General features: G+C 41.1%; 2 protein-coding genes and 2 long non-coding RNA genes across 5 annotated transcripts; 1 reads left to right on the forward strand and 3 right to left on the reverse strand.

Annotated features, from left to right (window-relative positions):
* Positions 1-92: 92 nt before the first annotated feature.
* Positions 93-829, reverse strand: LOC138407398 (uncharacterized). The gene is made up of 3 exons (XR_011240809.1): positions 663-829; positions 346-509; positions 93-205 (listed from the first exon to the last, which is right to left on the reverse strand). It is a non-coding gene; the product is annotated as an uncharacterized lncRNA (long non-coding RNA).
* Positions 830-1,134: 305 nt separating this feature from the next.
* On the reverse strand, positions 1,135-1,632 carry LOC138407399 (uncharacterized). The gene is made up of 3 exons (XR_011240810.1): positions 1,502-1,632; positions 1,328-1,388; positions 1,135-1,254 (listed from the first exon to the last, which is right to left on the reverse strand). It is a non-coding gene; the product is annotated as an uncharacterized lncRNA (long non-coding RNA).
* Positions 1,633-3,346: 1,714 nt separating this feature from the next.
* Positions 3,347-7,975, reverse strand: kifl (kinesin family-like). 2 transcript variants are annotated; one of them, XM_069524058.1, is made up of 5 exons: positions 7,867-7,975; positions 5,342-6,873; positions 4,782-4,940; positions 3,919-4,107; positions 3,347-3,639 (listed from the first exon to the last, which is right to left on the reverse strand). In XM_069524058.1, the coding sequence occupies exons 3-5, from the start codon at positions 4,882-4,884 to the stop codon at positions 3,611-3,613; spliced, it is 321 nt and encodes a 106-aa protein (XP_069380159.1). In that variant the 5' UTR covers positions 4,885-4,940; positions 5,342-6,873; positions 7,867-7,975; the 3' UTR covers positions 3,347-3,610. The 2 variants fall into 2 exon arrangements, with proteins under 2 accessions (XP_069380159.1, XP_069380160.1); XM_069524059.1 differs by lacking the exon at positions 5,342-6,873 and having other exon boundaries at positions 7,867-7,960.
* On the forward strand, positions 7,622-13,470 carry anxa1a (annexin A1a). The gene is made up of 12 exons (XM_020094059.2): positions 7,622-8,058; positions 8,707-8,787; positions 9,471-9,561; positions 9,957-10,051; positions 10,181-10,294; positions 10,756-10,846; positions 11,048-11,127; positions 12,167-12,311; positions 12,406-12,501; positions 12,583-12,641; positions 12,721-12,843; positions 12,979-13,470. The coding sequence occupies exons 2-12, from the start codon at positions 8,728-8,730 to the stop codon at positions 13,036-13,038; spliced, it is 1,014 nt and encodes a 337-aa protein (XP_019949618.1). The 5' UTR covers positions 7,622-8,058; positions 8,707-8,727; the 3' UTR covers positions 13,039-13,470.
* The last annotated feature ends 709 nt before the right edge of the window (positions 13,471-14,179 follow it).

The raw sequence follows: 14,179 nt of genomic DNA on the forward strand, positions 1-14,179 counted from the left end.
TTTGAGGCCCCAGACGACTGCCTGCTTTGCTTACTCTTACGTACCTGGAGGTATTGAGTAACATTTCCAGGGGATTGAAGATGTTTATTTACCATTTGTTCCTGGGCTCTCTCCAGTTCTGATGCAGTCTAAAGCCATTTGAGAGACCTCGTACTCCCTCACTCTGTCTTGGAGCAAAGACAAACTTGACTCATATTCACATGACCTGAAATGTGGAAGAAAATAATCCTAATGATAATTATGTTTCAGACAATGAAAGGAATAAAGAAAACATAAAAGTTGTACTGGCTTTGGTTATTCCAACTACCAAGAATCAATATATTATTTGCTCCCATGAGATCTAACCGCTTTTGGTCAGCGGTCTTATCCTCTCTGTTATTACTGTCTTCTCGAGTCATTTGTAGATGGTCCAGTTTGTCTCTGGCTTCAACCAGAGCAACCCGGTTCTCCTCAATCATCTGGTCCAGAAGAGCTCTGGTCTCAATCACTGCACTGCAGATTACATGAGCCTTGAAAGACAAAACAAAGCAGTTGTTGGGTACCAGCAGAAGAAAGTCACCAAACTGATGACTAAGAGAACAGAATGAAGTTCACACTTGAGCAATGCAGAGAATGTCATGTTGAGAAGAGCTCAATGTGCAGGTTCACAGTTGTGTATGTACCTTGTGTATGAGAGTGGGGAGCAGAACACTGCATGGTGGCTGAGGAAGAGGAGGGCCGGGGCTCCTCTCTGCCTCCAGCAGCTCAGTGATCTCTCTCTCCCTCTGGTACAAACTCTCCTTTAACTCCTCCAGACGGGCTTTAGCCCCCTCCAGTGGCACATCTGACTTACTGCAATCCTGCAAATACAAGCAGTGCAAAGGGTCAGAACACCCAAGTCACAAAAACATATTTATCCCCACTGAGGAGGTCATGTTTTCACCTGCGTCTGTCTGTTTGTTGGTTTGTTTGGCTGGGTTTAGGAAGAACCCAATGGATTTAACCAAACCCCTGGGTATATTTCAAATAATAGTTTATTTTTCAAAAAATATGATGCTGGCTAATCATTTTCACAGAAATACCATATGTTTCTAATCTTTTCTGAGATATAAACAGATTGTCATTGTAACTAACCCCAACCCACCTCAGTCTGTTGTACTTTGTTCTCTGAGCTTGCACCTTCCTCTTTGGCTTCCTGCTGCTCCTGGGATGATGCCATCAACATTTCTTGGACTTTGCCTATTTCCTGTCGGGCCATTTGCAGTTCCTGTAGTGCTGTTCAGTGTCACAGAGCATTAATAAAGGGTGTAATATGGTTACACATGCTTATGAATACATGCAAACTCACTGGAGGTCTGGTGGCTGTGCAGGGCGTCCAGCCTGGTGGAGAACAGTTCCAGCATTTTGCTCTAACGAAAAAGAAAGGCAGCGACTGTGTAATAAATATGAAATGAAGCGGAACAGCATGACTGTTACAGTCACTGTATTATGGCCAGAAGAGGGTGCTCCATTCCTATTCTACCTTTTCTCTGTGCCACTGCAGAGCCTCCTCTTTACTCCTCCTCTTCTCAGCTCTCTGCTCCTCCAGCAGCTGCTCCTTCTGAGCAGTCAGGGCCTGCAGCAGACACAGAAATCCCAAAATTACTGTTTGATATTCCCTCTAAAATGACTGCAGTGTGCATTGAAGCATCGCTGAGGAATAAATTTTGAAAAAGAAAGAGTTTGATTGATTACTGTGTATGTCAAGGGTATGTCCAGGAAGAACAGTGTACCACAAGAGAGCTGCAGGAGTTGAGCCAGATATTTGTGTAACAGGGAGAGAAGAACATGACGTTGGTTTGAGTCTTGAGACTTAAGTAAGAGAGACATTAAAGGAGAGATGGACAGCGACACTGACCACAACTCGCTTGTCCCACTCAGAGTTCTTCTTCTCCACCTTCTCCTGGTACAGGCCCAGGATTCTCCGCAGGGTGTTTAATTTGTTCTGGAAATGAGATCTGACCTTCTGCACTGTCCATTCCTGATAACACAGCATCATTTCCATCACTGTCATGCACGCAGACACACACACACACACACACACACACACACACACACACACACACACACACACACACACACACACACACACACACACACCTGATTCTCTCGTGCTGTGATCTGGAAGTTCTCCTCCAGCTCTTTCACCATGTCCAAGTGTCTTCTCTTCATTGCTTCCATGTCCCCGGCTATCTGAGGGTGAACACAGAATGCATGAACCTCACATACACAAAATACGTCCTGGTACTGTTCAGATGCCTTCAGGGCTGTGGTTGCAGCATCAGTGCATGTGAGTGTGAGCGAGAACACAACAACAACTTCACTGTGTGTCTGCATGCCCTCTCACTGAACAACTAGACAGAGCCTGTAATCACATGTCTGACTAACATTTCTACTTTCACAAGATGAAATACTTGTTATTTTATCTGCTCTCAGTATTTTGTTGGGTAAATTTCAGATGCTTAGCTAAATTTTTCAGATGACATAATGTAATATTAATAAATTGATTCTACTCTTAATATAAATACACTGATGTGTGGGACAGTATTTGTTGTGTGATCTTTAGTTCACCTGAGTGATGCAGAGTTCAGCTGACTCATACGGGATGTACATCTTGATATGTGGTGATCTCTCAGCTTCTGTTGCCTGACGCACATCACTGCTGTCTGACAGCTGAGAGTCTGAGGAGCCTGGAGAAATAACCATTCACTGCACAACCATGGAAATTAACTATAGTGTAGAAAGGTTATACTTTAATACTATTACAAAAAGTATTGTCTGGTTGGGGCCCTCATCATGTTCCAGTCTCTGCCCATTTTATCAAACATTTTTTAAGATGAAGAAGATTTAGTAGACACATTATTTTACACCACCTTGGTTGACCTCTTCTCGAGGGTGTTTCCGTCGATCTATGCTGATCCAGCGCCTGAATGCAGCCCACCTCTTCATCCACAGAGGTTTGTCAAGAGCAACAGCTTGAACATTTAAGCAAACGTTGGTGGACAGATTCTGTTATTATGTACAATGTTATAAATGTTCTGTGTGATAATACATTTTACATCATACTCATGAGTAATAAAAACTTGTAGAGCTCTATATCAATTTAACAAATGTGTCATGTGTGTGTGTCATGTGTGTGTGTCAGATCATCGCTGCTTATTATCTAAAGTCAACTAAGCAATTTTTAAAACTGATTCCATCAAGTGTTTCAACTTGCTTCATTCAGTTTTTCCTCTAAAAAACTTAATTTATAATGTTTTTAAAATCAGTTTATTGCACTAGGACATATGCATTGATTGCAAACAATAAAGCACATATACTTCAGTAAAACAGTTAACATTTTATTTATTAGATTTATAACAGGTTTTACATCCTTTATTTTTTAAGATACATTCATTCAAATAATCAAATAATGTCAGTAGTTCAATTATTTAGTATTATTTAGGCCCTGTTTATTTTCATTTTCAAATGAATCCATCCCTGTTCGTAAGTTTTTCGGAAATCCCAGCATGGTGTCTGAATATTTCATAACTCTTTTGTCTTATCCCGCCCTCACCCCCGTGTTTCGTCATACAGGAATGAGGGTGTGTTGTCATGCTGTTACTTTCCTCCCAGAAACACCTTTCAGTGGAGAGATAGAAATCACATCAGGAATTAAAGAGAAGACATGGTTGAATAATAAAAAAGAAAACATTCAGGTTATCTGCTGCACAAGCTCAAGAGCAGGTAGAGTGTCACTGGAAACATAGTTGAAACTTTATGACGTTTAATGAAGGGTTTATTAATCAGAGGATTGGTTGTAATCATTGGCTCATTTATTTTGAGTAAGAGATGCAAGCTTCAGTTTATGTCTCAGTGTTTGCATGAATGTGTGCGTGAGAACGGCGGTGCAGGCCTGACCTGCTGTGTTGTCATCATACTGGTTCAACTGTGTGTTTTGGATTAAAGGACATGGCCTCTCGTCCTTCAGCTCTGGTACGCTGCCTGGTAAAACCTCCAGCACATGTGGGGCCACTGGGACCTGTGTAGGCCGCCAGGACACCAGAGGGTCCTCAGGACCGGTGGACGTGTTTGTTGTCTCCCAGGCACCTGAGAGAGGAAAAATTACTTTCAGATGATGAACATGATGTGAAAAATCAAAATCTAATATCCAGACAGACAAAGATATTAGGAACTGGGGATGATCTTTAAACAGCTTGATGGAGGACAGATAACTTTCAGGCAACAAAAACATCTGGATGGAAGATGGTAGACCTCACAGTGACATAACCGAGGCCTGAAGCCAGTCTTCCCATATAGAAACCCACTGACCTCTGCATGCAGACCATGCGACTACAAATGCATGTATGGAAAGTCTTATATCACAGAAAACATTTCCAATTGATTCTTCTGCAATTGAAGAAAAGGGTGAAATATTGTAGTTATCTAACATGTGTTTGAAGGTGTGTTGGAGTCTGGTCCTGACAGGCCATCATGTCCAGATCTCACACCAGACGCTGCCAAGAACTGTGTGGTGTGTTGGTTCTGATACACTCACTGCTCCACTGCTTCACAAGAGAGGCAGCCATGCAGCTGAAATATTTAAGCCTGGTCTAACTTCACCTGTCTGCCTGCAACACATTCATCACACAGAGCAGCTCCAGCTAAACAAAGTCCAATATCTGCTGCAGAAATGAACACAAGAATGTCAACACCATCCTGCAGATGAACCCATTGCTGATGTGTGAGGTGTTTGTAAGATGTTAGTTGTGTCTCACACTCACGTTGCTTGCCTGCAGGAGCCACAGAGTGATGTCTCCCGACTTTCTTTCCCAGGAAGGTCAGTGAACATGATCCACTCTCAGCTCCAGGAGAGTTCAGGTACATTGTGTGTATAATTGTGCTTCCCCTGTCACTACTTTTCTCGTGTCTGCTATTTGAATCTGCAGGAGGAAATATAATTAATATTGGTTTGAAGCCAAACAGATCAAAGATAGATGAATACAATTGAAAATCCCAGAATATTTTCTTCTATATCATGAACTCTTGCTCAACCCTCAAACTGTTTGCAGATGTCAGAAAGCTCACACAGCAGATTCGTTCAGGGAGTGTCATCTTTTTGTCAGAACCAAGCTAAAATAAGCTATGAGCTTCACTACAGGAAATACTGAAAATCCCAAAGTTCCTCTGATTTCACTGTGCTATAAAGAACAAATCTTACATGTTTGTATGATCTGGCACAATGCCACAGTAAAGTTATTTCAATTGCCTGGAAAATGAGCAGAAATATATGAAACCATCAGAAAACACATGAGAGAAGTAAACTGGGCAGTAAAAGAGTTACCTGGCCTTGGAACAGATCAGGTCCCTCCTGTGTGATTCAGTGCAGTTGGAGTGCTGCTATGCTGACGAGGACACGTCGGTCCTGATCTCTAAGGGGAACCAAACTCTCAACCGTCTTTAAATATTAAACCTGTGCAGATGGAGTTTCACCAGGTACAAGCTTAAACCCCACGTAGCCTGCTAGCAAAGAGATGCCCCAAACAGTCCTCAGGTTTCCCATGTGTAAGATAGAGATTGTAACTAGATGCTTACTCATACATACTGACACACGCGTGCTGGTCACACACACTCATTTCACCCAGTCTGTTTGTTTACCTGGGCACCCCACACTTTCCTCAACTGCTCTGGTGAAGGGTATGAGCCTGAAATAGGTCAACAACATTCAAACGTATTGGGATATTGCTTATATGTGAGTTTGTTGTTGTCATAATTGGATACCTTGGCCCATAAAAGATAAAAACCAAACACAAGTCTACTCAAAAGTACTGCTCACAAAACAGGATATTAACTCAATCAACTGACCTTAAAAAATGAGACAACAGGGAGACATATAAACTGGCTGATCAAACCATTTGGAAATCATAGGCAGGAAACAAAATAGACAACAACTTCAACTTCATATAAAGAAACCCCATTCTGCCCCCTTGAAATGCAACACTTGGTTTGACCCATTTAATGGGGCCTCTGTATTTAAACAGACTCCACCCTCAGACACTTTTTTGTCCAAACCAGGAAGGAGGACAGGCACATCATTAAAACCAAAAAAAATGTTTATTAACTGATGTGACTACAAAGAAAATAATAAAACTTGTGATAATGATGTGAATGTGTGAGACCATCAACCTAAATTAAATCCAATGTAATGAGTGGGATAACAGAATGAATTTTACATTGTATTTAACATGTGTGGCTGTAATACGACCATCGCAGTTGGAGAAGAAACCATCTGGTTTATAGATAGAATAGATTTGCTACAGTGGTAGGTCCATATACATCCTAAAAAATCTATTTCATGGTCTTAAATGTAAGCTACTCTCTGTCCTCTTGTTCTTGGCCAAGCACCTCTGAGAATTGACTTTCTCTTTTCTTAGACTAGGATACTCATTTGGAACATTTGGCTGAGCACCTTGCTTAAAGATAAATCCAGATATGATGCCACTTTAATGAAAATACAGCTTTGCCTCCTCCTTCCTTTTTCAAATCCAAATGTGCCCTGACAGTATAGTAGTGTCACATTCAAATTCTGCAAGCTCTGCGAATAAAAAATGACGCAATTACAAACAAATGCACAAGTTGCAACAGGTAAAAGTGTGTCTTAATTTTGGAAGTCCGTAACACCATCTTCAGTCAAATGTGTCATCATCCTGGCTGTTAATCTCAGCCACACACTCACATGAGCTCAGTCTGCAGATGGCGTCAGGCCCTGGCTGTAGAGTCATGACATCATGCCACACCTTGGAGAAAGTCATTACCTGCCCACACTAAAACTACACTCTTCTCAGGAATGTTCAGGCGTTCTATGTGTACTTCCTCCTACAGGACAGATAACAGATGGATATACAATGAGCTATGGATTGATTTGAGGCCTCGCCCCCTGATGACAATTTTGCAAAGGGAGAAACACTGCAGCAGAAATGTCAAACGAACAATACACATACTTCACTCTTTCTTCTGTCAACATGAAACTGTTGATTATGCTGTGGACACATAATCCATCCCAGCAGTGAACACATAACCTGTGGAACAGATGAAAACACCTGCATGTGTGTTCTCACTGTCCAGAACTGTACGTTTAGAGAGTTACTTTACATTTCTGCTTTACTGTCCATTATATCATAACCCTAGACACAGGCCTTTCTGTAAAGAGTCTGCAGAAGGTCTGATGACTGTAGGATTCACATCCTGTTTAAGTGTTTACTGGTTTTGTGTGAAGTGATACCAACAGTATAGGAAGCTCTTACACATTGGATTTGTTTCAGGCACAACCAGGGCCAAAGTTAAGTTTCATGTGTTTAATGTCCACGGAAAATGATTGTGCTTTAATTTTGGTGGTTGTGACAGTCTGGCGTAGATGAAGGTGTATCTGTACTTCTGCTGTGATCAATAATAAACTAAGAACTAAAAGAATAAACTACTACTTCTCCTACGAATATCTTAACTATTGGCTTATGCTAAAATTGTTAGAATAGCAAAATTATGCATTAGTTAAAAGACACCTTGTAATTTTACTACTAACAAGAATTTTAACTTCTTGTACAATGTTAAAATGTTGAGAGAGTTGTCTTAAATGTAAAAATGAAAGAATGGATTATAATAACGAGAGAAAATGCATCAGTCTAATAACTAATGCAGCATTAAAACCCAAGCTAAGTGCACGAGTACATTTCAGTGAATCACCCGAACACACTGCTTCCTCATATCTATTAGAGTCTACACGTGATCTCAGTTTATATAAAACATCTTGCACTCAGTCAGCATGTGTTTCCAACTAAGCTGCAGGACTGTTCTGCTGGAGGTTCTGCTCACCGTACTTTACGCACGGCGGTGCGCTGTGGACTCTGTGGCTGCGGTTCAGTCCAATCCCCGCTGCTGAGAGCAGTGTGTGGGCTGGACCGGTCTCTAGGTGTGGTTTCTGCTGTGTATAAATACGCTCCCTCTGTCGCTACAACACCTCCTCAACCTCAGTCACACATTCCTCCTCCTCTCCAAGGCGTAGCGGTAAGTCATTCTCCTACCATGAAACTAAAATAATCAGATCTCCAACTTTTAATGTTTGAGAGTTTGGTGAATTATGAAGCCAGATGTTTTATTCAATAATACGTATCATCCTCAAAGTAACGATTACACCCATGAGGGTGTGGTCTGTAAAATAGCAGAAATGTTTTGTTTTTATTTACGCAGTGTTGAGCTGGTTTTGATTACGCATTGATGTCAGTGTGAGTGTAATCATAAAGAAGACTGTATGTGTAACGTTGCCTGAACCAAAGTGTAATGTACAGTATGTCTGTGTTAAGGGTGAACGTGGGTGTGGTCAGACAGTCTTTAAATATTTGCGCTCATGCAAAACTCCAATATAGAAACCTACAGTAAATATAAGTATATTTACTCTCCAGCAGTGGATTCACATACTTTCCTCCTGTCTTTGTTTAACTTGAGAAAACTTTTCTAAAGTAGAGTCAAGAAGGAGTGGTGACAGCTTCTCCTTCGAATACAGGGAATTCACTGTGTTGACTTATCTTCAGATCATCTGCTCTGTCTCACAATAGACTTGCAGATTAATAGATCATTACATGTTGGATTAGGTAATCATATTAAGATTACATCAGTGCTGATCATTTTCTCCTCTCTTCTCCTCTCCTCCTGCAGACAGACTCCAGCAGTCCCACCATGTCTTTCATCCAAGCCCTAATGCAGCAGACAATCTATCTGGGCATGCCCGATGACTCAGTACGTAGCTCTGTGGTTCTTGTTCCAGTTGCTAAGGCCAACCACTCAGTTTTTTCCTTTTTGTCCTCGCCCCCTCTCATCCTGTGGTATGCTGGGGTGGAAAAATTTAGAGTTTAGAACGAGGGGAGGGAGAGAAGCATAGAGGATATAGAGGGAAAAGAGTGAGGTGTTGGGACGGATGGAAGGGAAAGGAGTGGTACAGAATGATAAGAGGACTGTTATTAAAGTGAAAGGGGAGTCTCGATGATAAAACATTATGTGCAATAAGAAAGATGACCAAACTTAGTCTTGTGAGTGTGTGACTCATAGAGACCGGAATTGGTGCCCCTCCCTTTATAAACTCACAAGCAGAACAAAATGCTTCTGATTTCTTAAAGTGAACGTTTGTGAAAGTTGTGTAAGATTACCCTTCATGATTTCAGTCTGCCCTGCTGGTATTGTTCAGTTCAGTCCAACAGGGGTGTGCACAGGCACTTTACAGGAAACAGTTGTGGTTTTTAGAGACAAATCTGTCTCACATTTCCTTTTTTATGTCCTGTGAATGTCTAAAGCTGGAATAAAGATGCAGGCAATGTGTAAAAGGATAAAACCTGCTACTTGACTTTCTCAAAGAGCACTTTTATGACCTGCCCCACGCACAAGTCAAGTATTTACCAAACACAATAATCTGTTATGTTGCTCAGGTCCTAAGGAATGAAGGAACAGTGACCGCAGCACCTAACTTCAGCCCCAACGGAGACGCAGCAGTCCTGGATAAGGCCATCAAGGCAAAAGGTGAAGCTGAAATGATGCACACAGGAAAGCGCTTGCAGCGTGTGTGAACATGTTGTGGATTTTCACAATGTTGCTTTACCTCAAGTATGGTGGGCTAGCTTCTGTAGTGAAAACCTTAATGCCCTCTGCTGGCCAACATGCAGCATTACTTCAAACATTGTCATCTAGCAGAAAGATACCTCACAGCTCCACGAGGGCTCTCACAGTAAAGAAAATAAAAGGGTTGAATCGATAGAGATAGAATTAAGGGTTTGGTGGCCATGGCTCTTTGAGTGGTGATCAAGACTAGAGAAGCATTTACCATTTATAATATAAGCTGAATTACTCATTTGTCTCTGTAACACATTATATGCACAATGATCAGGATTCTAATCAATATCCTGTCATTTTTGCAGGCGTGGATGAAAACACCATCATTGAAATTCTGGTGAAAAGGAGCAACGAGCAGAGGCAGCAGATTAAAGAGGCTTACCAGCAGTCCAGTGGCAAGGTAGTGAGAGTTACACAAAGATGGTAACAGCAAGAACACAGAACACCTTTTCATATAAATATATATATATATATTGTTCCAGCACTGTTATGCACATGATCATCAATAACACTGGCTATTCCCTCCTAGCCTCTGGAATCAGCGCTGAAGAGCGCCCTGAAGGGAGATCTGGAGGATGTGGTGTTGGCCTTGCTGAAAACACCAGCCCAGTACGACGCCCAGCAGCTGAAACTGGCCATGAAGGTACATAAATGCAAAAAGTTGAAAAGTCACATCCTTCTGCTAAATCTGTCATCATGTTCTTCTGTCATTCAGTTTTCTCCATAACTGCACATCTGATCGATTTCAAAACAATTGCTTTGAGTGAGCGATTGTCGAGAACACAAACTTAATCCCAACTCTCCAACTTTGATGATGGGGTAACATCACAGTAACATTTCAGCTTTGTGAGTTTTTACTCCCTTCAGGCTATTTTTATTTGTGACAATGCCATGCAGCAACAGGCTCATTTATCACTGTTAAATATAAAAACTTCCCAAACCTTCAGAAACCAAAGATACTGCAACACACCTGCTTATTTTTAACGCACAGTTATATCTTCTGCATATTCATGTATTGTTTTCTGCAACATCAGGGAATTTCCTGGTGAAGTGTAATTTGTATTTCTCTGCATCACTTTATCTATCCATGCATCCCTGTCTCAGGGTCTGGGCACAGACGAGAACACCCTCATTGAGATTCTGGCGTCCCGGAACAACAAAGAGATCCTGGATATAAAGAAAGTCTACAAAGAGGGTAAGTTCCAACAAATTTTAAAGTAAAAAGCTTCAGTTTCACTAAGCAAGTGTTTGGAAATGACAGGAGTTAGTGGGAAATTGGAGCCTTAGGATTAGTAAAGAAGGTGAGCACATCAGAAATTAACTCGCTGAAACATAATTTTATATTTGGAGCATTAATTTTGTAACTTTTCCCTTCATGCTTTCTGTGTTTCTTAAGAATACAAGAAGGATCTGGAGGATGACATCAGGTCTGACACCGGTGGAGAATTCAGGGCTGCTCTCCTTGCACTCTGCAAGGTGTGTGTGTGTGTGTGTGTGTGTGGCATTTGCTTTTTGCCTTACACTGTGTGTTTCATTCGGACACAAGTAGCACAAACAATTATCCAGTCACAGTACCAGGATGTCCTTATGTTCTGAGACAACATAACACTCCCTTCAAAAGCTAGTAGTTCATAGAAAATAAACATCTCACTCCCTCTTTACACACATACATTCCAACACAATGGGTTTTTTCCCGTACCAAACAGAGATGTAAACTTCACTGACGTCCCCTCAGCATGGAACGTCGTTCCACAGTTTACAGACCTTGACTCCTCGAGCACAGGGAGGTTGTTGCACTTAGTTTGGAGCTTGTTGATTTGATTCTAAGTGATTTCGTGTCATAGGTTGTCAGGCAAATCAGCTGCTTCCAAATTTAATAGCTTAACTAATATGAACAGATCATTGTGTTTACATTTCACTTCCTGAAGCTTTTCGTCAAATGCCTGAAGAAGTTGATTAAACTAACCTGCATGTTCAGATGTACAAGTTTAGTTCTTGCCGAGTAGTAAAACAAACTGTTTGCACACAGTGCTCAATTCTTCTTTATCTGGTTAGAGCTGTGCTGCAGTAGCAACAAGGCTCCTTCCCAAATACTCAGTTCCAATGAGATTTCATCTTCTTAGCTGTTATCTCACTCACCACATAATTTGGTCTCTTTTGAAATGTGGCTTTGTGATAACTGCTTTAAGCTTGGGACTTTAATTTTATTAAAAAAACAGTTTCTCTATTTCTCTTGAAAATCTAAAAAGATCATCTGTTTTTATATTCTTGAAAGTCGCCATAATACATGTCAGTGATGACATGTAACCATTATGAGGCAACCACCCTGGAGGACATTTTTATCAATTATTATATCCAATTTGTATTTATAGCAGAAAAGAGATTTTCAAATAAGCTAGTGTCACACAGCAAACTAAAGTGCAGGGTCATCCCAAGCCCCCCTTCCTTAATAATACCAGACATTGTTTTAATTGGATTCACTACAGTGAAGTTGCTCTGTCTCTGCTCATCACAGGCCGGCAGGACTGAAGGAGTTAGCGAGCAACTGGTCGACAGCGATGCCAGATCTCTGTACGAGGCTGGCGAGGGGAGGAAGGGCAAAGACTGCTCTGTGTTCATTGAAATCCTAACCACCAGGAGTGCCCCTCATCTCCGCAGAGGTTCGCTGGCAAACTGCCTCATTTCTAACCTTTGACGTTTTCCTGTTTCCTCCTGTTTGGTTCTAACGCTCTTCATCTTCATCCTCTGCTTCAGTGTTTGAGAGATACTCAAAGTACAGCAAAGTGGACGTGGCCAAGGCTATCGACCTGGAGATGAAAGGAGATATTGAAAGCTGTCTCACTGCAGTAGGTAAAGGCATAAACCTCTACTGTAACTTTAACACTGAAATATTTATTCATTGAATGTAACCTATTCTTTAAATGACCACAGTGAAGTGTGCTGGAAGTAGGCCTATGTTCTTTGCTGAGAAGCTCTACTTGGCCATGAAGGTACAGCATGTAAAGAATACTCACAAAATAAATTACAGAGATAAATGACTCTGCTGACGGACTCTTTTCTGTCCATCAGGGTAGCGGTACCCGCAAGCACACCCTGACTCGCATCATGGTGAGCCGCTCTGAACTGGACATGAAACTGATCAAGATCGAGTACAAGAAAAACTACAGCAAATCACTGTACCAGGATATCCTGGTGAGCAAACTTCTGATCACAGATGATACCAATAAACCCGTGCTCAGTGTTATGAATTGTTCATACATATGGCAATCCACAATACAATAAACAGCTTCTTTATTTACCGACTTTTTTCTTTCTTTTGTTTTTCAGGATGACACTAAAGGAGACTACGAGAAGATTCTGCTCGCTCTCTGCGGGGGTGAAAACTAAACACCAATCAATGGTATTAAATCTCATGTGACCAAAGATCCACCACCAGCGGTGGAAAATGACCTTTAACTTCTTGACACATATTGTGCCCTATGTTCTTGTGGAGACCTTACAAAACTCTCTTTTCTCTTAGTGACTGTCATAAGATTTAGAAGATAATAACAACAACGAGCAAAGTTTAGCATGGAGTCTGCGCTGCCCTGCCTCTTCTAGTTATTCCTCCCCTCCCAGCGGTGTTATAATGGACATATGATCTGTCATTCTCATAGCTGATGCTAGAAAGGAAGCTAAAGTCATGTTGCAGCTGATAACATGTAAACTATAATGTCTATGATGTGCACAGATTCCCCTGTGTCTGTTACAGTCAGTAGTAGAAGTCAACTTGAAGGACCTTGGATATTCTGAAAATAAAACCTTTGGTATGAAGGCTTATTCCTGCTGTCTCTGTTTTGAAACTCACACAATGTCACACTGTCCACATGCAATACATATCAGACAGACACAAGCCAACAAGCTAGAGAATGAAACGTGTAGCAGACTAATTTAGTATTCTCCTATTTTTATAATATACAAATGAAGTTCATTATTAATATTACTAAAGTACATCTTTCATGCATCTGTACTTTACTCAAGTAGATTTAGTAGGTACTTTTCTCTTTCCCACCATTACATCTAACACAGATTCTAAACCATTACATTTTTTTTACAGTGCACTGCTCTACATCTTCACATTGACAATTTAAGTAATCAATCAACAAGAGGTGAATTGATCCACTGATCCAATCAGAGGGCAGGTAACATTTTGACCCCCCCCCCCCCCTCCTTCACAAAGAAAAACTTGCAGAGGTCACTGCAAAGATTGTTTAAGATAAGAGGCTACACTGTGCACATACTTTTACTATTCACACTTTTAGAAGCAAGTACTTACTTTTACTCAATAATGAAAATTCACTCATTATCTACTCACCACTATGCCATTGGAGGGGTGGGTGAAGTCTTTGAGTCCGAAATTTCAAATTAGATCTCGAAACAGCATAATTAACTCTATATTTTGAGCCTAAATATCCGCTGTTATCCTCCCAGCCCAGAGCTGCATTACATTCTCGTGCACACACCGCACAAGCTCTCTCACCAGGGGCAT

The sequence above is a fragment of the Paralichthys olivaceus genome, chromosome 4 (genome assembly GCF_024713975.1).
Source record: "Paralichthys olivaceus isolate ysfri-2021 chromosome 4, ASM2471397v2, whole genome shotgun sequence".
Lineage (NCBI taxonomy): Eukaryota > Metazoa > Chordata > Actinopteri > Pleuronectiformes > Paralichthyidae > Paralichthys > Paralichthys olivaceus.

What these genes read in the sequence shown, in the direction of transcription:
- anxa1a (XM_020094059.2), top strand. Translation starts at nt 8,728, where the DNA reads ATGTCTTTCATCCAAGCCCTAATGCAGCAGACAATCTATCTGGGCATG. An exon ending in TGGGCATGCCCGATGACTCA is followed by an intron (nt 8,788 to 9,470) that starts GTACGTAGCTCT and finishes TATGTTGCTCAG; the next exon opens with GTCCTAAGGAATGAAGGAAC. An exon ending in AAAGAAAGTCTACAAAGAGG is followed by an intron (nt 10,847 to 11,047) that starts GTAAGTTCCAAC and finishes GTGTTTCTTAAG; the next exon opens with AATACAAGAAGGATCTGGAG.
- kifl (XM_069524058.1), bottom strand. Translation starts at nt 4,884, where the DNA reads ATGTACCTGAACTCTCCTGGAGCTGAGAGTGGATCATGTTCACTGACC. An exon ending in GGCTCCTGCAGGCAAGCAAC is followed by an intron (nt 4,108 to 4,781) that starts GTGAGTGTGAGA and finishes TTCCTCTCTCAG; the next exon opens with GTGCCTGGGAGACAACAAAC. An exon ending in GTATGATGACAACACAGCAG is followed by an intron (nt 3,640 to 3,918) that starts GTCAGGCCTGCA and finishes CTCCACTGAAAG; the next exon opens with GTGTTTCTGGGAGGAAAGTA.